This window comes from Aulonocara sp. 'chitande type north' Nkhata Bay, linkage group LG7 (assembly GCF_057382095.1).
Source record: "Aulonocara sp. 'chitande type north' Nkhata Bay isolate Kocher_YH1m ecotype deep benthic linkage group LG7, A_spYH_male_GT1.1, whole genome shotgun sequence".
Classification (NCBI taxonomy): domain Eukaryota; kingdom Metazoa; phylum Chordata; class Actinopteri; order Cichliformes; family Cichlidae; genus Aulonocara; species Aulonocara sp. 'chitande type north' Nkhata Bay.
Window position 1 is genome coordinate 15,011,726 of NC_141350.1, and position 21,662 is coordinate 15,033,387.

Sequence of the window (21,662 nt, forward strand, 5' to 3'; positions counted from 1 at the left end):
TCTTATACTTACTAATGTTGTAACAGCTTGTTTCACCCCTACCACTTTTCAAATACTCCACGCGTTTAGTGATTTTGTATCTATATCTACAGTCCATAAGCACATCTCCACTCTTTCCTATTTTTATTTATTACTGCTTCACCAAGAACAGTCAAAATGCAGACTCTCCTGGTCTTTTTATTTCAAAATTTCACCCTGCCAACTTTATTGTATATTTAAAAAAACAGCTCGCTAAACTTTAATGTTTTTATGGAGAATAAGACAGTACATTTAGGGTTTGTGTGATGTAAATGTAAACACAAAATAAATGTTTAGATTTTATTTTACTAGAAAAAAAGAAGATGGAGGAGATGAGACATGAACTGAGTTGCAAGTTCTTTTTAATTTTGATCAGCAGATAAATACTCAAACTACAATACCAATTACTTTGTAAGATATATAATGATTTTTAAGAAAATATGGGAAGAAACATTTAAATGTCACATCTGTGAAGAGACGGACTGTTTCATCACAGCAGTGTGAAGCTTCTCTTCCTGCGAACATGATGTCGAGCTGTGGTGCAGTCCGTCTTGGTACACCCACACTGTTCCACATACATGTATGTGTAGGGGACCGTGTCTCCATTCAGGCAGACCAGGTCAACAGTGCGATTGCTGAAGTTTATCTCCTTACAGCATGAGCAGGAATGCTCCATAGCTGCTGCTGCTTCAGAGTACCTAAAGATAGCAGGGGACAGGATTATTAATATAGTCAAAGGGTAAAATAACACTTTTTGTAACTTTCCAGGGAACCATATAACATTAAGGTTATCCTTACATGGTGTAAGTGTTGCAGGATCCTTCACAATATGGCATATCTACCTCCTGGGAGGACTGACAACCGCTGAATGTAATATGGGTTTTCATGGACATTAACTTGCATCCCTTCTCCTTCTCCACACCTTTTACAAAAAAAGATGTTGAGTTAGTTTCTTTTATTTCTATTTAATGTAAATCCATCCATCCATACTGTTCCGCTTATCCAGATGTCATAGGCTGAAAGGCAGGTACATCCTGGACAGGTCGACACTCTGTCGACGCCATCATAGGGCTAACACCGACAAACAGCAATTCACAGTTAAATTCACACCTATGTGGAATTTAGAATCAACAGTTAACCTAACTCCACTAAGTGCATGTCTTTGGACTATTGGAGGAAGACACAGTACCCGGAGAGAACCCATGCAGACATTAGGGGAACATGCAAACTACACACAGAAAGACCCTGGCTAGCTGCTGGATTCAAAACAAGTCCCTTCCTGCTGTGAGGCAACAATGTTAACCACCACGCCACTGTGCTGCCTCTGATTAAAATATTATATATCAAAATGTTATACTCACAAATTTTGCAACAGCCATTTGCTGCAGTTTGAATTGTTTCCTAACAAGGAAAATATACAACATTAACACAATTTGTTTCATTTCATTTCAGACAGATACAGTCAATCAATCAAGATTATTTTTTAAAAGCATACTTACAGGTTGACAGTTGCTCTCTTGGAAGGGTGGGCAGACAGTCTGTGAATGACTTGCTGTTAAAGTCTCACCATTCTTAACACAGGTGTAATGTTCACACTTATTCTCCGATGGTGACCAGGTTTCTCCTTGCTAGAAAGCAGTGAGATAGATGTATACACAAATCCACACAAACTTACTAGTATTTATTTAAACACACAAATAAGCACTTATTGGTGGTTGGCTTAGATGAATTAACACATGAAGTTACAACCAGCTTACAGTCAAAAGGTGTTTGGTTCCATTAATGTTGACAACACAGTGTTTCTGTACACACTTCCCGCAGCATTCATCTGAATCACTTTCCACATATCCATATCCCTGTGAGACACCGAGAGCGACGTTAGCTTGTGAAGCCCAATCTAGCAAGTGACACACTAAAGCCACCAAAGGAAAACAAACTGGGATGTATGGTGTAAGTGAAGATGACGGCTTTATTGTCTCTTACCAGTTCACAGTGTTCTTTGCATTGTTGAAACACACAAATTATTTTTAATAGACCAGATTTGGGGTCAATCTGATTGGCACAGGTACAATCCTGACATGCAATCACAGGAACTGAAGAACCAGGCTGACAAATAAAGAGAAGGTCATACATAATTATTCCATCATTAAAGGCAAAAAGGTGAGAAATGACAAGTCATCTGCTTCTTATTTACCTGATATTCAGTTTCTCTGTGTACACAAACTCTTTTAGGTTCTAGGAAAGAGTTGGACAAAGACGAGGTGAATTGCATGAAAGTACACACACACACACACACACACACACACACACACACACACACACACAGATAGATAGATAGATAGATAGATAGATAGATAGATAGATAGATAGATAGATAGATAGATAGATAGATAGATAGATAGATAGATAGATAGATAGATAGATTGATTGATTCAAACTGTTTGAATGAGATTACCACATGTATGTTCTGCACAGCATTTTCCATCAGGGACACTGACAACTGGCTTATATCCAATTGGACAATTCATATTAGTGACTGGGCAGGTGTTAGGTTGACATTCTGCAGAGATGATGGCACAGTGAGATACTACCAAAATCAAATAACATTCTGGAAAATTTTAAAGTGCTTTGATACTATATGTCTTACGACAAACATAGGTAGAACAGCAGGGGTCTGATGGACTGGTCTGGTTGACAAGGACAAACCCAGGAGCAGAGCAGTCTGTAGTGGCTGACGGTGGAGGGCACACCTTAGGCTTGCAAGTCACAGTCTTCGTAGATTCTTCACAGATGCAGTCCTGGCATTTGTACTCAAATCTTTCATTGAACTGAAAGAATAAACCACAACTTATATTATTTTCTCCTGTAAGTAAACAATAAAGAATAGAATTTCTGAAAAAAAAAAAAGAGGAAGAAGATCACCTCACGAGGAATGCCCTCAGGATCAAGACATCCTGTTGGAAAATAAAAAAGTCACTAAAACTATATCATATACTTAGGTATGTAGTAGTAAACTGAAAATATTACAAAAAGTAATTACCACATTTTTCAACACATATTCCAGACTCCTGGTTGAAGAGTTTCATTCCATCAGGACAAAAGCATCCCTCAGTAGTGTAGTTCATAGTTGGTCCACTTGGACTGTAAAATAAGTTACGTTGGAACAGCAGTTAAATTCATTCAGTTAAGTTGATAAACAGTGTCACTTTTACTTATTGCCACTGTAACCATTTATATTTTGCCACATTTTGTTATTATCATAGTGCCTAGAAATGTTTTTGCATAGTTTTGCAGAAACTTACTCGTCTTGACAGGTTGGCTGTTCTGCAGGACCACAAGGCTTGTAAACTTTGCCTAATGGGCATTCACCAGCTGATGATGAAGAAAAGAACTTCATTGTTTTGTGCTTTGATTTTTATATACATGCTGGCAAAGTGTCACTTGTGATTCCAACCATTTCAAAACATTTACAAAATGATGAGGGGTTGCTTACTGCACAGTGTGGTGTGGTTCCTCCAGTAAATACAAACTCCAGCCTGAGCACAGGCTGCAGCATAAGTCTGTAAACTTGTGCACTCCACTGTTGGATTTGAAACGTGACAGCTATCAAAAACACAACCTCTGTAGAAATTTTCTGGAGAGACAAATGGATGGCACTCTGCAAAGAGACTGTTTTAACAAAAGACACAAAAATTAATGTATTTTGTTTTGAGTGCAAACTGTTAATAGTACAGGAATAAACTTTTGGGACAGATCAGATCATGCTTACCTAGTTTTAAGTAGGTCACACATGGAGTCTGGTTTGCATGGAGCTAAGGTAGGTGGTGGTTCAGGTGCACTGGTAGGTAGTGCGGGTGGTGTTGGGCAGTTGGGCTGGTAAAGGTCTTCAACAGGCCAATAGTCAGCCATCACTGCACAGCTTTCCACCAGCTTACCTCCAGGCAACATGCAGTCATCAGCCTGATTATTGTTGCATGTTCCTGACAATAGTAATTAAACAGTTAATATTGCAGTACAACCTCAAAGTAAGGGTTAAGAAATATGGCCATTTTAGTGAACATTCTCACCACAATGTCCCTGTGTGTTTTTGCCAAAGTACTGGAATGGAAGGGTTACACTGAAGCCAGTTATTCCAAATGTAACAACCACTTTTAGACGAGGAATCTCTAAAATCAGGTTAATACCTGAATTCATGATCTTAACACCTTGTTGAGAATAAGGTAGGTTCAAACTTTCTCCATTTTTCAGTGCCTACAAAAGAATAATTGCACCATATGTAAAAATATACTATGAAATAATCTATCTTGGTTATTTTGCAGAAAAATACAATAAAATATTGGCAATCATATATGCATAAAGTTACCTCCAACTGTGCAGCTCCAATAAGATTATGATTAATGAGTGTGATGACTTGTGATACATATGATACTGTTATCGATCGTGGACAAGAAACATCTTCAGTTGGATCACAAAAGACATTGTCAATATAAATCTCCAGGTTATGTATCGGTAAGATCTCTTTCATCAAAACATAAGTACAGTTTCCTTGATAACTGTAGTAAAGTCCATCAAATGTGATGTAATGTGGATCTCCCCACCCTTCACATACACCTTAAAAGAAAGAAAAAAAATTTAATGGAGGGGAAAAAACATGAATGGAACAAATGTTTTTTACTCACAAAATAACTTACAGTCGCAAGTATAATATTGACAGCAGTAGTACTCGTCATATACCAGAACTGGTTTCTTTCCATTCGTGCAAGTTATGTTTTGAAGAGGTGGACATTCATATGGAATAATTTCTATTATGTTGTTCTCTATGCATCTGGCCATGGTGCAGTTGCACAAATAGAAGGTCTCATTTTGCTTGAAGAAAATAGCACAAATAAAAATAGTAAAGGTACTTTAAGATGTTTTTTTGCCAAACACCTATGAGTTCATTAAGCTATAACCTATAAGTTAATTACTGGAAAAGTGAAAACAGTCAAAATCTCATTAAATACAAAGTTATTGAAAATTTTTTTTATGTGTAATGGGTCTTACTGAGACACCCCAATCAGGGCAGTCTGGTGGAGGAGTTGTAGTAGGAGGTGTGGCTGTAGATGTTGTAGTAGGAGGTGTAGCTGTGGTAGTTGGAGGTGTTGGTGTAGTTGTAGTAGGAGGAGTGGTTGTTGTTGTAGGAGGTGTAGTCGTAGTTGTAGTAGTAGGAGGTGTTGGTGTAGTTGTTGTCGGAGGAGTGGTTGTTGTTGTAGGAGGTGTAGTCGTAGTTGTTGTAGTAGGAGGTGTTGGTGTAGTTGTAGTAGTAGGAGTGGTTGTAGTTGTAGGAGGTGTAGTTGTAGTAGGAGGAGTAGTTGTAGTTGTAGGAGGTGTAGTTGTAGTTGTCGTAGTAGGAGGTGTTGTTGTAGTTGTTGTCGGAGGTGAGGTTGTAGTTGTCGTAGTAGGAGGTGTACTTGTGGTAGTTGGAGGCGTTGGTGTAGTTGTAGTAGGAGGAGTGGTTGTTGTTGTAGGAGGTGTAGTCGTAGTTGTTGTAGTAGGAGGTGTTGGTGTAGTTGTAGTAGTAGGAGTGGTTGTAGTTGTAGGAGGTGTAGTCGTAGTTGTTGTAGTAGGAGGTGTTGGTGTAGTTGTAGTAGTAGGAGGTGTTGGTGTAGTTGTTGTCGGAGGAGTGGTTGTTGTTGTAGGAGGTGTAGTCGTAGTTGTTGTAGTAGGAGGTGTTGTAGTAGTAGGAGTGGTTGTAGTTGTAGGAGGTGTAGTTGTAGTAGGAGGGGTAGTTGTAGTTGTAGGAGGTGTAGTTGTAGTTGTTGTGGTAGGAGGTGTAGTTGTGGTAGTCGGAGGTGAGGTTGTAGTTGTTGTAGTAGGCGGTGTAGTTGTGGTAGTTGGTGGCGTTGGTGTAGTTGTTGTAGGAGGAGTGGTTGTTGTTGTAGGAGGTGTAGTCGTAGTTGTTGTAGTAGGAGGTGTTGGTGTAGTTGTTGTAGGAGGAGTGGTTGTAGTTGTAGGAGGTGTAGTTGTAGTAGGAGGAGTAGTTGTAGTTGTAGGAGGTGTAGTTGTGGTAGTTGGAGGCGTTGGTGTAGTTGTAGTAGGAGGAGTGGTTGTTGTTGTAGGAGGTGTAGTCGTAGTTGTTGTAGTAGGGGGTGTTGGTGTAGTTATAGTAGTAGGAGTCGTTGTTGTTGTTGTAGGAGGTGTAGTCGTAGTTGTTGTAGTAGGAGGTGTTGGTGTAGTTGTAGTAGTAGGAGTGGTTGTAGTTGTAGGAGGTGTAGTTGTAGTAGGAGGAGTAGTTGTAGTTGTAGGAGGTGTAGTTGTAGTTGTCGTAGTAGGAGGTGTTGTTGTAGTTGTTGTCGGAGGTGAGGTTGTAGTTGTCGTAGTAGGAGGTGTACTTGTGGTAGTTGGAGGCGTTGGTGTAGTTGTAGTAGGAGGAGTGGTTGTTGTTGTAGGAGGTGTAGTCGTAGTTGTTGTAGTAGGAGGTGTTGGTGTAGTTGTAGTAGTAGGAGGTGTTGGTGTAGTTGTAGTAGTAGGAGGTGTAGTCGTAGTTGTTGTAGTAGGAGGTGTTGGTGTAGTTGTAGTAGTAGGAGGTGTTGGTGTAGTTGTTGTCGGAGGAGGTGTTGGTGTAGTTGTTGTCGGAGGAGTGGTTGTTGTTGTAGGAGGTGTAGTCGTAGTTGTTGTAGTAGGAGGTGTTGGTGTAGTTGTAGTAGTAGGAGTGGTTGTAGTTGTAGGAGGTGTAGTTGTAGTAGGAGGGGTAGTTGTAGTTGTAGGAGGTGTAGTTGTAGTTGTTGTGGTAGGAGGTGTAGTTGTGGTAGTCGGAGGTGAGGTTGTAGTTGTTGTAGTAGGCGGTGTAGTTGTGGTAGTTGGTGGCGTTGGTGTAGTTGTTGTAGGAGGAGTGGTTGTTGTTGTAGGAGGTGTAGTCGTAGTTGTTGTAGTAGGAGGTGTTGGTGTAGTTGTTGTAGGAGGAGTGGTTGTAGTTGTAGGAGGTGTAGTTGTAGTAGGAGGAGTAGTTGTAGTTGTAGGAGGTGTAGTTGTGGTAGTTGGAGGCGTTGGTGTAGTTGTAGTAGGAGGAGTGGTTGTTGTTGTAGGAGGTGTAGTCGTAGTTGTTGTAGTAGGGGGTGTTGGTGTAGTTATAGTAGTAGGAGTCGTTGTTGTTGTTGTAGGAGGTGTAGTCGTAGTTGTTGTAGTAGGAGGTGTTGGTGTAGTTGTAGTAGTAGGAGTGGTTGTAGTTGTAGGAGGTGTAGTTGTAGTAGGAGGAGTAGTTGTAGTTGTAGGAGGTGTGGTTGTGGTTGTTGTAGGAGGAGTGGTTGTTGTTGTAGAAGGAGTAGTTGTAGTTGTAGGAGGTGTAGTCGTAGTTGTTGTAGTAGGAGGTGTAGTTGTGGTAGTTGGAGGCGTTGGTGTAGTTGTAGGAGGAGGAGTGGTTGTAGTAGTAGGAGGTGTAGTTGTTGTAGTGGGAGGTGTAGTTGTGGTAGTCGGAGGTGTGGTTGTAGTTGTTGTAGGAGGAGTGGTTGTAGTTGTAGGAGGTGTAGTTGTCGTAGTAGGAGAAGTAGTTGTAGTTGTAGGAGGTGTGGTTGTAGTTGTAGTTGTAGGAGGTGTGGTTGTAGTTGTTGTAGTAGGAGGTGTAGTTGTGGTTGTTGTAGTAGGAGGTGTAGTTGTACTTGTTGTAGTAGGAGGTGTAGTTGTGGTAGTTGGAGGCGTTGGTGTAGTTGTAGTAGGAGGAGTGGTTGTTGTTGTAGGAGGTGTAGTCGTAGTTGTTGTAGTAGGAGGTGTTGGTGTAGTTGTAGTGGTAGGAGTGGTTGTAGTTGTAGGAGGTGTAGTTGTAGTAGGAGGAGTGGTTGTTGTTGTAGGAGGTGTAGTCGTAGTTGTTGTAGTAGGAGAAGTAGTTGTGGTTGTTGTAGGAGGAGTGGTTGTTGTTGTAGGAGGTGTTGGTGTAGTAGTTGTAGTAGGAGGTGTAGTTGTGGTAGTTGTAGTAGGAGGTGTTGGTGTAGTTGTTGTAGGAGGAGTGGTTGTAGTTGTAGGAGGTGTAGTTGTGGTAGTTGGAGGCGTTGGTGTAGTTGTAGTAGGAGGAGTGGTTGTAGTAGTAGGAGGTGTAGTTGTTGTAGTGGGAGGTGTAGTTGTGGTTGTCGGAGGTGTGGTTGTAGTTGTTGTAGGAGGAGTGGTTGTAGTTGTAGGAGGTGTAGTTGTTGTAGTGGGAGGTGTAGTTGTGGTAGTCGGAGGTGTGGTTGTAGTTGTAGTAGGAGGAGTGGTTGTTGTAGGAGGTGTAGTCGTAGTTGTAGTAGGAGGTGTAGTCGTAGTTGTTGTAGTAGGAGGTGTAGTTGTGGTTGTCGGAGGTGTAGTTGTAGTTGTAGTGGGAGGTGTAGTTGTGGTAGTCGGAGGTGTTGATGTAGTCGTGGTACTAGGGGATGTGGTTGTTGAACATATCTTACAACAATATACCCTTATCTCATAGTCATAGCACTTTCTTGGAGGTCTAGTCTGATCCTCTACTCTACATATTAAACCAGTGTCCTGATCACAACTAACAACTTGGCCAGTTTCAGTCACAAAGTCATCAAAGGTTTTGTCCGGGTATAGTACCGCTCTACACTCAATGTCTTGAATATCTTCACATATTTGAAGACCGCTATCTGTGATGTTTTTGTATGTTTCCCAATCACTTTTGTCCGTTGGATCATCCACATCATACCAGTCTGACCACGCACATGTGGTACTTGGAATGCAAGTAGTCGATGAGATTGTGGTTGTACTTGTGGTAGTCGGAGGTGTAGGTGTAGTTGTAGTAGGAGGAGTAGTTGTAGTAGGTGTAGTCGTAGTTGTTGTAGTAGGAGGTGTACTTGTGGTAGTTGAAGGTGTGGCTGTAGTTGTACTTGTGGTTGTCGGAGGTGTAGTCGTAGTTGTTGTAGTAGGAGTGGTTGTTGTAGTTGTAGGAGGAGTAGTTGTAGTTGTAGGAGGAGTGGTTGTTGTTGTAGGAGGTGTAGTCGTAGTTGTTGTAGTAGGGGGTGTTGGTGTAGTTGTGGTAGTCGGAGGAGTGGTTGTTGTTGTAGGAGGAGTAGTTGTAGGAGGTGTAGTTGTAGTTGTTGTAGTAGGAGGTGTTGTTGTAGTTGTTGTAGTAGGAGGTGTTGGTGTAGTTGTTGTAGGCGGAGTGGTTGTTGTTGTAGGAGGAGTAGTTGTAGTTATAGGAGGTGTAGTCGTAGTTGTTGTAGTAGGAGGTGTAGGTGTAGTTGTGGTAGTCGGAGGAGTGGTTGTTGTTGTAGGAGGAGTAGTTGTAGAAGGTGTAGTTGTACTTGTGGTAGTCGGAGGTGTAGGTGTAGTTGTAGTAGGAGGAGTAGTTGTAGTAGGTGTAGTTGTAGTTGTTGTAGTAGGAGGTGTACTTGTGGTAGTTGAAGGTGTGGCTGTAGTTGTACTTGTGGTTGTCGGAGGTGTAGTCGTAGTTGTTGTAGGAGGAGTAGTTGTAGTTGTAGGAGGAGTAGTTGTAGTTGTAGGAGGAGTGGTTGTTGTTGTAGGAGGTGTAGTCGTAGTTGTTGTAGTAGGAGGTGTTGGTGTAGTTGTGGTAGTCGGAGGAGTGGTTGTTGTTGTAGGAGGAGTAGTTGTAGTTGTTGTAGGAGGAGTGGTTGTAGTAGTGGTAGTCGGAGGTGTGGTTGTAGTGGAAGGTGTAGTTGTGGTAGTTGGAGGTGTGGTTGTAGTTGTTGTAGGAGGAGTGGTTGTAGTAGTAGGAGGTGTAGTTGTGGTTGTCGGAGGTGTGGTTGTAGTTGTAGTGGGAGGAGTGGTTGTAGTTGTAGGAGGTGTAGTTGTGGTTGTCGGAGGTGTGGTTGTAGTTGTAGTGGGAGGAGTGGTTGTAGTAGTAGGAGATGTAGTTGTGGTTGTAGTTGTTGTAGGAGGAGTGGTTGTAGTTGTAGGAGGTGTAGTTGTGGTTGTCGGAGGTGTGGTTGTAGTTGTAGGAGGTGTAGTTGTGGTTGTTGTAGGAGGAGTGGTTGTAGTAGTGGTAGTCGGAGGTGTGGTTGTAGTAGTAGAAGGTGTAGTTGTGGTAGTCGGAGGTGTGGTTGTAGTTGTTGTAGTAGGGGTGGTTGTAGTAGTAGGAGGTGTAGTTGTGGTTGTCGGAGGTGTGGTTGTAGTTGTTGTAGGAGGAGTGGTTGTAGTAGTAGGAGGTGTAGTTGTGGTAGTCGGAGGTGTAGTTGTGGTTGTTGGAGGTGTAGTTGTAGTTGTAGTGGGAGGTGTAGTTGTGGTAGTCGGAGGTGTTGATGTAGTCGTGGTACTAGGAGATGTGGTTGTTGAACATATCTTACAACAATATACCCTTATCTCATAGTCATAGCACTTTCTTGGAGGTCTAGTCTGATCCTCTACTCTACATATTAAACCAGTGTCCTGATCACAACTAACAACTTGGCCAGTTTCAGTCACAAAGTCATCAAAGGTTTTGTCCGGGTATAGTACCGCTCTACACTCAATGTCTTGAATATCTTCACATATTTGAAGACCGCTATCTGTGATGTTTTTGTATGTTTCCCAATCACTTTTGTCCGTTGGATCATCCACATCATACCAGTCTGACCACGCACATGTGGTACTTGGAATGCAAGTAGTCGATGAGATTGTGGTTGTACTTGTGGTAGTCGGAGGTGTAGGTGTAGTTGTAGTAGGAGGAGTAGTTGTAGTAGGTGTAGTCGTAGTTGTTGTAGTAGGAGGTGTACTTGTGGTAGTTGAAGGTGTGGCTGTAGTTGTACTTGTGGTTGTCGGAGGTGTAGTCGTAGTTGTTGTAGTAGGATGTGTTGGTGTAGTTGTTGTAGGAGGAGTGGTTGTTGTTGTAGGAGGTGTAGTCGTAGTTGTTGTAGTAGGAGGTGTTGGTGTAGTTGTAGTAGTAGGAGTGGTTGTAGTTGTAGGAGGTGTACTTGTGGTAGTTGGAGGTGTGGGTGTAGTTGTAGTAGGAGGAGTGGTTGTTGTTGTAGGAGGTGTAGTCGTAGTTGTTGTAGTAGGGGGTGTTGGTGTTGTTGTAGTAGTAGGAGTGGTTGTTGTTGTAGGAGGTGTAGTCGTAGTTGTTGTAGTAGGAGGTGTTGGTGTAGTTGTTGTAGGAGGAGTGGTTGTTGTTGTAGGAGGTGTAGTCGTAGTTGTTGTAGTAGGAGGTGTTGGTGTAGTTGTAGTAGTAGGAGTGGTTGTAGTTGTAGGAGGTGTAGTTGTAGTAGGTGTAGTCGTAGTTGTTGTAGTAGGTGTAGTTGTGGTAGTTGGAGGTATTGTCGTAGTTGGCTCACATACATCCACACATGTTTTGTTTTTCTCATCAAATATGGGCTTATCTTCTGGGCATACAGGGTAACAGCCTGTATAAAAGGATATCACATAATAACCTTAATTAATATTTCTGAATGGCACATTTATCTGATTCAAGGTAATACAAACTGACACGACTGAACCTCCTACCTTCCAGGGTGGGTATCGGATTCAAACATACACCTTCTGGATTCAAACAGGTCTTGTAGCATGGAGAGTGGCAAGGGTTATAGTGCCACGTGCATATAAATGGGTCGTTGTAGTAATCACAATAGACAGCTAGGAGAAAAAGATACAAATTATGCCATTTACTTATATGATTAAAATGTTGACTAAAATATATGAAATTTCAATTTATAATGTGAATGCAGTTCAAACTCCACTCTCACATTAAAATTTAATAAGGTTATTGAAAATATTTTGGAATTTCTGTCTGATTGCACTAAAATAAAAAGATTGCAATGAGATTATTTATTTGATTTTGGAAATAAGTAACCCTGACTATAATATACACTGAGTTTAAATTGAAGTGAATGTGTTACATATGCAAGTGTTATAAACTAAAGCAAATATTGTCTGCAGTATATTTGATGTTAGATTACATAAGTAATAAGTCTTTACTTATTACAGATGCAAAATTTGTTTCCTTTCACTTTTCCACATATTATTTTTGTTGTGATTATCGTTAATCACATTTGACCTACACTCAGTATTTAAGAATGATCCCACTACAATTGCATATCCTTTTCAATAGAGCCCAACATGTTATATTACAGGATTTTTTTAAGCTAACACAAACCAAACACCGACTCTGGAACAATCACTTTGCACATCCATTTTCTTTTGCATTTAACACTTAGAAATGTGTTGTCCGGAGAGGTTTAATTAATTGTCTGACTATTGTAAAAATGAGAAAATTCCGTTTCAGATGCTTTATAAGCTTGCAAAAGCACGTGTCCACTTTGGTCCCTATTGGTTATTGAGTGTAGCTTGATACAGAAAAGATCAAGTTTATTAATTAATAATAATAAAGTAAAAAATACGAAAAATGATGGGGTATGTTTACTGAGCAGATTGATATATAGATCTCTGTAGTTGCAAACACCAGGCTCACAAGAATTTAAAGCCTCAAAAAACAAAAAACAAACTGTTACTCACGACAGATCTCTGGAGTTCTCCATGCAATGCAAACATCATGCTCATTGCAAGCCTGAGCGTAAGCTGCAACTGCTGTGCAGAAACATTCACAGTCTCCTCCAGTGTCGCAGGCACATGAGTCTTTTACGCAGTTTTCATAAAATGGAAAAGGGCTAACCTGAACAGTGGTGCAAATTTGATGATGATTTTTTTAGAGCATTGTTTTAGATTTGCGTGAATGTGAACAAGTTACAAATTCTCATTACCTTTTTGTGGCATTCTTTAAATGTTTCTCCAATTATGATGCTACACATCAATTTTGCCCACTGATGTCGACCGGGTGTTACTACGCACGGATCAATGTTCACCTCCGCATCTGGACAAGAGCTAGACACTTTCCAGCTGTTTGCAAACTCAAGTGGATTGCTCACCACCAGCTGACCCTGAGTGGTGTAGTCATTCTGTCCATCACCATCGAAATTACCACACAGGCCACACACCTCTCCCTGTGCAAATAAACAAAAGAGTCAATCGAGCAATGTGAGATCTTAATAAATATAATTTAGTGATTTACATTTATCATAATTTCATTAATATATTAGGCTCCTAGGAATTTTCTTTCTTTTTTAGAAATGATTCTGTTAATTTTTTCAATATGAGGTATTGAAAACCACAAGTATGTGGTCAGACAAAAAAGGGTACAATAAAATAGTAAAACTTTAATGCAAGAATTTAATGTAACAGTTACTGTGACTCACGTTGTGCGTTGGTTCAAGCAGGATCCGAACAGCTGTTTTGCGATCCCACATCACTGCCATCCCAATCTCAGATTCTACAACCACATACAAGCCAACATTCCTTATCTTGTACTTGATATCAGGTCCATGTCCCAGATCACCCTCTTCAACTCTTCCCCTTGATAGTTTAATTTCATTTTTCTGTAATGAAGGAAAGGAAATTTCTGTTGGTTCAATTGCAATGCTGAAAATATATTTACTTAGATTTACTATTGATGGCATAAGAAAGCTTTGATATTGTTTATAAGTGATCTTACCCCCAGTTGAATTCTGACTTTTTTAGAGCAGGTGGTGCCCGTAGAGCCACAAGGTACATTTTCAGTGATAACTCCAAAGCTGTTGTGCACCGTTTTATTGCCACAGTTGTTCTGTTAAAAAAAAAAGGGAAAAAAAAGGTTAAACTTTGTGTTTTTTGGGGGCTAAAGTAGACGATAACAGGAACAAGATTATGCACTTAAATGTTATATATTGACTAACTGCCTTTGAATCTTTATGTAATGACTTTTGGAGACACAGTGTAGGTAATTCTTAACTGTCTCAAATCTTTGCACTTAGAAAAAATGATATTATTTACAATATAAGGCATTTGCTCCTTGCAATTTCACCTATGAGTTCTAAGTAAGTAATTGTATTTGGTAAACAAAATATACAGTGTGAATGGCATGTAACTTTTTTTTTACAAAGGAAATTAGAGTTGCATAACTGACTTTACTCCTAATTGTTCAGAGTTTATTTCTATGAGAAACTTTAGATCAGGACATGACAAGGTCAATTTAGGTGACAGCTGTGCTTTGGATGATTCTGGCATACATTATTTACCTTTACAGCAATATAGCCACACTGTCCTTGAAATGCATATGTTTTCTGATCAAATGTGGTGTAGTGACCACTTCCATAAATAATGCAAGTTCCTGGACATTTTTTCTCAGAGCATGTCCATTTTCCACTTTGGCAGGTACTAAATGTATCAAAAAAAAAAAAGTAAATACAGTACAATTTGAATACTGTGAGAAAAACATGTCATATATATCACATACTGTTTATTACTCTACAAGTATTAATTAGAAAATAACTAAAAAAATAAAATAAGATCCTACCAGGTGTTGCACTGATTAGGTATTTGTGTCCCGGAGACATAGAGATGGCCATCATGTTTGCATGGACAGTCACTTTCTTTCACACAGAAACCTTTACCATCATCAAGGAGGCCACTGGGACACCGACAACCAGATTCACACTCTGTGGCATCCTGGGAGGATAGAAAGACCACATTGATAAAAAATAAATAAATAAATAAATAAATAAATAAATAATATTTATCAGATATTGTTTTTTCAGACTTGGAGGTGCATCAAAAACAACTCACACAATCATCATTGTCCAGATTTAAACAAGTTCGAGCACACTGCACTCCAACAACTCCTGCGCTTGCAGTGGAGCAGTTGAAGTATTCTTTTGGAGAAGGACAAGCTGTAGAAACTGTAGGAAAAAAAGTACAAATTCCTTTAATATACTATATATTGTCTTAAAAAAACTCTCTCATTGAAGAAGAAAAAAAACTGACTTGACATGCGGGTTCTCCCAGAATGGCAATGAAGAACTCCGTTGGTGCATATGCTAGAAAAAGTCACCAGAATTATAAAGATACAACACAAAAAGCCAAGTCTGTGTAAATCCATCATACTACATGTATTACGGTCCTGTTTAATCCTTAGTTTAGGATGTTTCATTTGAAATCCTGAAGTGACTCACCAGCGCTCGTTGTTGGTGCTGATGGACTTGCCTGACTTTACGTAGACTTCATTATGGTAACAGGGACACTTTGCCACTGGGACACAGATGCCGTTGTCATCTAGGTAGTGACCCTCAGCGCAGGAACAGCCATCCACAGGCAAGAAATCAGAGGTGCAGCTCTGCTGCTTTAAGCTCAATGAGCTGCAAGTCAGCTGGCATCTCTGATTTTTGTAAGAGAAGGTCTGAGATGCTGGGCAGTTCTTGGTGTATTTTTCTGTTTTACAGAAAATATGCTAATGATTACCTCATAGTTTTGGACTAACTAATAAAAAAGAACACGCTCATCAAACTTCATTACTGAGCTGTTTCAGATACACTTACCGCACACATTCTCTCTCCAGTCTGTCAAGAACACTCCCTTTGATGCACAAGCTCTTGTGTAGGAGGAGAATACAGCACACAGGCAGTCCTCGCTCTTCTCACAGTTACAGCTAGCATAAGTACATCGCTGTAGAAAACAGTGAACACATTTTTATTGTATTACAGTCCCACTGTATTTAGTTAAAGAAACACAGATAGATTGTGTTGTACCTTGTAGTAAATCTCAGGATCCACTACAGAATGGCACTCTGCAAAGGTGCTATTTGGCTGTCGTAGCAAGGCGCACCAGTGATTGGCATACTTTTCTATAAGTAGATGAGTAAAAATGTCATTTCTTGCTTATATTTCTTGCTTGTTTATATATGCTGCAATTAGTGCCTGGAAAGTAAGTTTCAAGAAAATGATAGCAATTAAAGAAATAAACTTCCTTCCATCCATCCATCCATTCTCTTCCACTTATCCTTGTCAGGGTCGCGGGGTGGGTGGGAGGTAGGGTACACCCTGGACACACCGTGGACACGTTGCCAGTGTGTCACAGGGCTAACACATAGAGGATAGACAACCATTCACACTCACATCCACACCTATGACCAATTTATAGTTACTAATTAATCCAAACCCACTAAACAAATAGGTGGAGTTCAGAAAAAACATAAACGTGGACAATAAAATAAGGAATAAGAAATAAACTTGATGGACAAAAACACTTTCCAGTTTACCATTTTCCACGCTGAAAGAACAAGGGTCATCGAGTCTGTCTTCTCTGTCTTGGCATATATGGCTAGCCTTCCAGGAGTTACTGAAAGCTGCTGCACTTCCCTCCACAATGCCCTGACGAGTGTTCATGTCATCAGACAGGACCATGTTGTAGTTCCCACATAAACCTAAAAATTACAGATTCTTAATGAAGAAATTATCATGAAATGCAAATAAGAATGCTAAAGAAAAAAGTATATCAAAATAAATTATTTTCAATGACTTGCTAGTTGGGTGGTATTCAGAGTGGGACAATCCTGAGATCATCCCTGGTCACATACAACACAATTTCTCTATTATGTTCTTTGGCTACCTCAGTGTCTACTTTTCACTGAACCTTCAAGATAGCCTTTTTATTTTGGCATACCAGTTAGCTGCCCACACCATCTTAACTGGTTCCTTTTCATCTGAAGAAGCTAACAGTCTATTACGAGCGCCTTCATTATTTTTTAAATTTCTCGCCGTAGCTCTAAGAGTGGGCGAGGCCATTTATTACAACCTTTTAGCCAAAAGGTTGTAATAAGGTTGCTGGCAGTGTTTAATTAAAAAAACAACAACATATGAATCACTGAAGTCAACATAATCTGCTGTTGTTTCATTTGTTTAAGCTGCAAATGGCAAAGTTTGTTTCGAAATGCACAGATATAACCATCTTCAACAGACAGCATTCTTTAAGTCTTGCAATAAATAGTTACTTAATAAATGCATACTAGCCCTCGTGATATAATGCTTTAAGACTAATGTAAAACTTACCACGTGTCTTTTCTCTGTAGCTCTGCTCCAGGCTGACATAGACTTGCATGAGAGGCACATGTTGGATCTGAATTTGCAAACCAAAACTGGTCTGGAGGATGATGTGAAAGGACGAAGCGTGGAATATACTGATATCCCCTGTGAATGAAGAGATACACAAAAATCAGTGGTATCAGTGGCTCAGTGGCTAAGTTCTTACATCTCAGCATAAATGAAAGTAACATCTTAAATCGAAAGTTCCTTATTTTCCGACCAACCTGAGAAGTACGGCAAACTGATACTCTGCATATTCTGCTTTACTGCGCCATCAGCAGTGAATGTTAACACCTGAATAAAAACAGAATCGATCATTAAAATGTTGCAGCTGTCAGTATCTATTTAAAGCACGAGCCCGGTATTAAACTCACATTGTGTCTGTCATTGTTCAGCAGGATTTTGATGGTCTTCAGACAGGTGTCATACTCTTGGTGTGCACATGGTACCAGTTTGACCAGAATGGTAAACGCAGGGCTTGCATCATCCTGAAATACACATAATGTAAGCAAAAGAAAAAAAATGTAGCCTAATCCAATATATTTTTACTTACATGTGCCCAACACAGTATTGTCTAAAATTTGACTGTACTGTACTAAGGCTCATTTACCTTTCTTTCCACCTTTGCCAGGGTGTAGTAACAGTCTCCATGGAAGGTGAAGTCTTTCCCATCAAAGGTGGTTACATGTGAACCTTCTTCAACCGCACACGTAGAAGGTGTTGAAAGACTTTCACAAGCCCATCTACCTTCAAAACACGTGCTGGAAAAAAAAAAACCCAAATTCATTAAGAAAACAAAATATGCAGACACATTGTTAAAAATTACATTCTGATTGCATTATGAACATTACCATTCCTCTCGCTCCTGTCTGTAAACTTCACCAGATTCATAGATTTTTCCATGCTTGCACTGGCATTCAGACTGAGCAATACACCCCCTCATGGAAATGTCATCGAACACGGTTCCTGAAATGGAAGGTTGGCATTTGAAGGTAACATCCCATGAAAAGAGAAGCTTTAACAGGTGTGTAGAAAGAAACTTATTTGACAAGCGCGCTAACCAGGAGGACAGAAGCAGCCGTCCATTTTGTGGTCCTCACAGAATGAGCTTGTGTCTTGATGCGTGCAGGTATCCACACAAGGGGATCCACTCTCTTCATAAACCATGTTGAATGGGCACTGTTTGGCTGTGAAGGAAGTGGGAATTTACGCAAAGTGTCTAAACATCAACTTGTTGAAGTTTTTCACTTGAGTGTAAAAACAGCAGATTTTTTTGTGCACTTATTTTACTTCTGACATTTGCCAAATTTCACCATATACTTGGCTCAGGTGATTTCAGTGTTTTGGTACTCTCTCTACCGCTTAATATATAAAATACAAAAAGAAAAAGAAAAAGAAAGAAAAAACAAAACTTTACCACAGAACTCAGAAGTCCTCCAGTTGGGAGGCTCCCCTCCTGCATGGGAACACTGTCGAGAGAACTCAGAGAGTGTGCTGCAGACACAAAAGTCATCTGAATGGTTGGTGCAGCCACACATGTCCTGCACACAGGCCTGAATGTAAGGCTCGGGGTCAATCAGTTTGGTACAGGAGCTCCAGGTTTCTGCATGCAGCATCTCTTCACAGGTGTTTTGCTAAACGACAGTAAACACATGCACAATTATTTAATGCAAACAAAAAAAACATCAGATCTCTTTCGTTAAACCTGGCTAAAGTAGGTAACAAAACTCACAAACTCTTTGCATGACTCTGGCACATTCATAGCTTCCTGTGAGACATCTTCCTCTTCATATGGGTCCTCACAATCATCATTTGGACGATGGACTTTATGTATGTTGCCAAACTCAATGGGGCTGATTTTCCGACCTTTTGCATACAATTACATTAGTAGGGACACGCAATAGCCAGCATATTGAAGATTTAAAAAATTAATGAATGATGAACAGCTTTTACCATCAAGGAGGAACTCGTTGTAAACTGGAACACCGTTAAAATCTCCACAAAGTCCACAAGTGCGGTTAGTGTAATCATTATCAATTTCCACCTTAAATATGGAGTAAAGGGTTAGAAAAAGTTTTAGAAACCAGACATGACATGTTTAAGATATTAATACAGTATATATATATAATATATAATATATATAATAATAACAAAATAAAATGAAACGAATGCATCAAAGTTGCCACATTTAAGGACTTTACATGTATGCAAGGACAATAGTAACCACTGTAACTATTGTTGTAGTGAACCAGGTAATCGGCAATTCAACTCGAGGACAATGTATTTATTTAAATGCCACACAGACCAAAATATAAAAGTATGGCTAAGTATTTCTGGAGGTTGGGCTGTTAGTCATTAATAAAAGAAATGTGTTTAAAATAATGTCCTATTGGACCTGTCTATTTTAAGGATTTACCATGACTGCATCATCAAGGTTCCACATGACAATGATGCCAACTTTGGACTGGAGCTTGATGTAGACTGCATTTCTTTCCACTTGTACTCCGGCCTCGTAGTGTGGCAGTTTGACACTGAGAAGAAAGATAATATCTTTTTGACAATTATAATTCATTTATATCTATAATTAACATTATATAAGAAGCATCTCTGTAATGAATAAAGTCTTTTGCATTAGTAAATCACTCTGTGAACTTCAGCTGTGCTTTTTATGAGTGTATACAAGTGCTGAGGGGAAGTGTGCGTAATGATGAACATGGTCAATCAATCAATCAATCAATCAAAGATTAATAAGCATGTGGATATTTCTTCCTACTCCATTTCAGACTTGATGATGATTTAGTGGTTAATTCATGTCATTAGGATTGTGTGTATGTATTGTTTATATATATATATATATATATATATATATATATATATATCTGAGATAAAAGATTATCATTGTCATCATAATTCTATCAGAGTTGCTTTTTTTTTTTTTAAACTTACGGCAGGTCGTTCACAGTGACCACATCCTTGCTGAGGTGAAATGCAAAATCGATGATGGTGACCACCACATAACTGACTGTCGGGTTTCCATTGTTTTCATTCCTCTTCATGTGCACAGAGAACTCTGGGAAGGTGTCATGGCAGTCGGAGACCAGGTTGTATTCACACATGCCAGGAAACTGGTACACATCACCATCGAACGTCTTGAAGTGCTCCCTGCCCCATGTGCTACAGATGCTGCTCACATGGTTGCGGACTGGAGAAACATTCACGTAAATAAAAGATGAATATTGGTGGAAGTATTATAAATGTTGTGTTCATATATGCATCAATGAAGAAGATACATTTATTTAAATAATTGAGGTTTAAAAGCAGACCAAAATTATTTGAGTCTTACCCAATCTGGCTTGGATCTCAGTGACATGGGCTATAGTCAAAGCAAGGAAGCACAACCCCACCGAACTCCCCCTCATTGTTGCCACTGTGGACTTGATGTTCCCTGAGTGGGTAATGTAGAGAGTGGTTCTTGACTACCTTTTATATTGAGATCAGACTTTTTTTTTCTCACAGCTTCTTCCTGTGTAAGACGTGAAGATTTATTGCTAGTCGTGGCAAACATGTGCTGGATGGCTGTCCAACACCCTTCACAAATCCCATATAACTTATTATTACATCCTTCCTCTTGATTGAACAAGTATGTTTGCACTTGAATATATCTTCATTTCAAGACAACAGAGGCAGCAATAAAATGCTCCTCTGTTCTAAATCTATTGTTTCATAAGGATCCAATAATTATAATTTATTAAAAACAGAAATGAAAAGGGGAAAATGAGACACTGGGATGTCAAATTTCTTACAAACCTGCCAAGGAAGTAAAGATCTCATGAGTGACTATGACCATGCAGGTATCACCTAACATAATATGAAATCTACGTGACATGCTTTAAGCAAAGCTTATGCCAACTTGTCTACCATCTGCTTTACATTTGATAAGATCATTGACAAACATCCTGCAATACTCGGGAGCTTGCTCATGTATTCATGTTCTACTCAAAAGCCATTAAGCAGCAGAGTTTGATTCCTTCAGCTTTATCTCTAGCAGCTCATTCTTGGGAATGTTGCAAATTCACAAACAGAAAGGTATTTTAAACCGAGGAAAGAAAAGTCTCAATTTGATCGGGGGTGTTTTACACATTACATACACAATTGACCAATGTATGTCTTTAACTAATTTTCATCAGTTTACTCATATATCCCTGTAGGGCTGCATTCTCAGCCCCCTACTGTATGCCCTATATATCTATGACTGAACACCAACCCAACCAATGTCATCGTTAAGTAGACCAATGTCACCACCGCTATTGGGCTCATCTCTGATGAGACAGCGTACAGGGCAGAGGTTGAGAATTGATAACCTGAAACTGAACCTCCCTCATACAAAAGAACTCAGATATTAGTACTTTAAGTTTGGGACCCATCAGAAGGCCCATCAGCGGCCACACTTCCTCTGCATCCAGAGGAAGAACAAACTCGACCTGAAGCTGCTACTGGCCTACTACCGCCCCTCAGTGGAGAGCGGGTTCTCCTACTGCCTGGATGTTTTCTATTCAGGGACCACGAAAAATCATTCACTGTACTTTTCCACCACTGAAGGGCATCGCCAGATCGTTCTGTCTCAGGAAAATCAGACCTATCACAGGTGACCCCTTGCACCCTGCCTGCTTGACCCGCTGTCCTCTGGTCGGCGCCTCAGGTCAATCAGGTCCCACACCTCCAAACGCATAAACTTCTTCCCCTGAGCCAGTGTCATGGTCCTGGGTCGTGTGACCCAGTGCTTTGAGTTTCCATGTATTTTGATATTGATTG

General features: G+C 40.0%; 1 protein-coding gene across 1 annotated transcript; it reads right to left on the reverse strand.

Moving 5' to 3' along the window:
• Positions 1 to 369: 369 nt before the first annotated feature.
• On the reverse strand, positions 370 to 21,606 carry LOC147324813 (uncharacterized). Its single transcript, XM_086302732.1, has 44 exons — positions 21,510 to 21,606; positions 20,194 to 20,295; positions 19,797 to 20,073; positions 19,267 to 19,381; positions 18,804 to 18,894; positions 18,583 to 18,716; positions 18,268 to 18,484; positions 17,912 to 18,037; positions 17,702 to 17,816; positions 17,461 to 17,611; positions 17,225 to 17,338; positions 17,075 to 17,144; positions 16,818 to 16,955; positions 16,028 to 16,192; positions 15,519 to 15,613; positions 15,309 to 15,435; positions 14,946 to 15,201; positions 14,758 to 14,810; positions 14,560 to 14,672; positions 14,291 to 14,442; positions 14,013 to 14,151; positions 13,451 to 13,561; positions 13,155 to 13,334; positions 12,663 to 12,902; positions 12,418 to 12,574; positions 11,410 to 11,538; positions 5,062 to 11,309; positions 4,710 to 4,884; positions 4,382 to 4,629; positions 4,086 to 4,269; positions 3,788 to 3,998; positions 3,512 to 3,687; positions 3,321 to 3,390; positions 3,059 to 3,159; positions 2,941 to 2,972; positions 2,666 to 2,846; positions 2,474 to 2,578; positions 2,213 to 2,253; positions 2,002 to 2,124; positions 1,776 to 1,874; positions 1,518 to 1,646; positions 1,380 to 1,419; positions 817 to 940; positions 370 to 716 (listed from the first exon to the last, which is right to left on the reverse strand). The coding sequence occupies exons 1-44, from the start codon at positions 21,604 to 21,606 to the stop codon at positions 509 to 511; spliced, it is 12,159 nt and encodes a 4,052-aa protein (XP_086158858.1). The 3' UTR covers positions 370 to 508.
• Between the last annotated feature and the right edge of the window lie 56 nt (positions 21,607 to 21,662).

Bases quoted from the DNA above. Each gene is read 5' to 3' on its own strand.
- LOC147324813 (XM_086302732.1), bottom strand. From the start codon at position 21,606: ATGACACTGGCTCAGGGGAAGAAGTTTATGCGTTTGGAGGTGTGGGAC. The intron at 14,673-14,757 runs GTCAGTTTTTTT...TTTTTCCTACAG, and splicing joins TGGGAGAACCCGCATGTCAA to TTTCTACAGCTTGTCCTTCT. The intron at 14,152-14,290 runs GTAGGATCTTAT...TGATACATTTAG, and splicing joins CCTAATCAGTGCAACACCTG to TACCTGCCAAAGTGGAAAAT.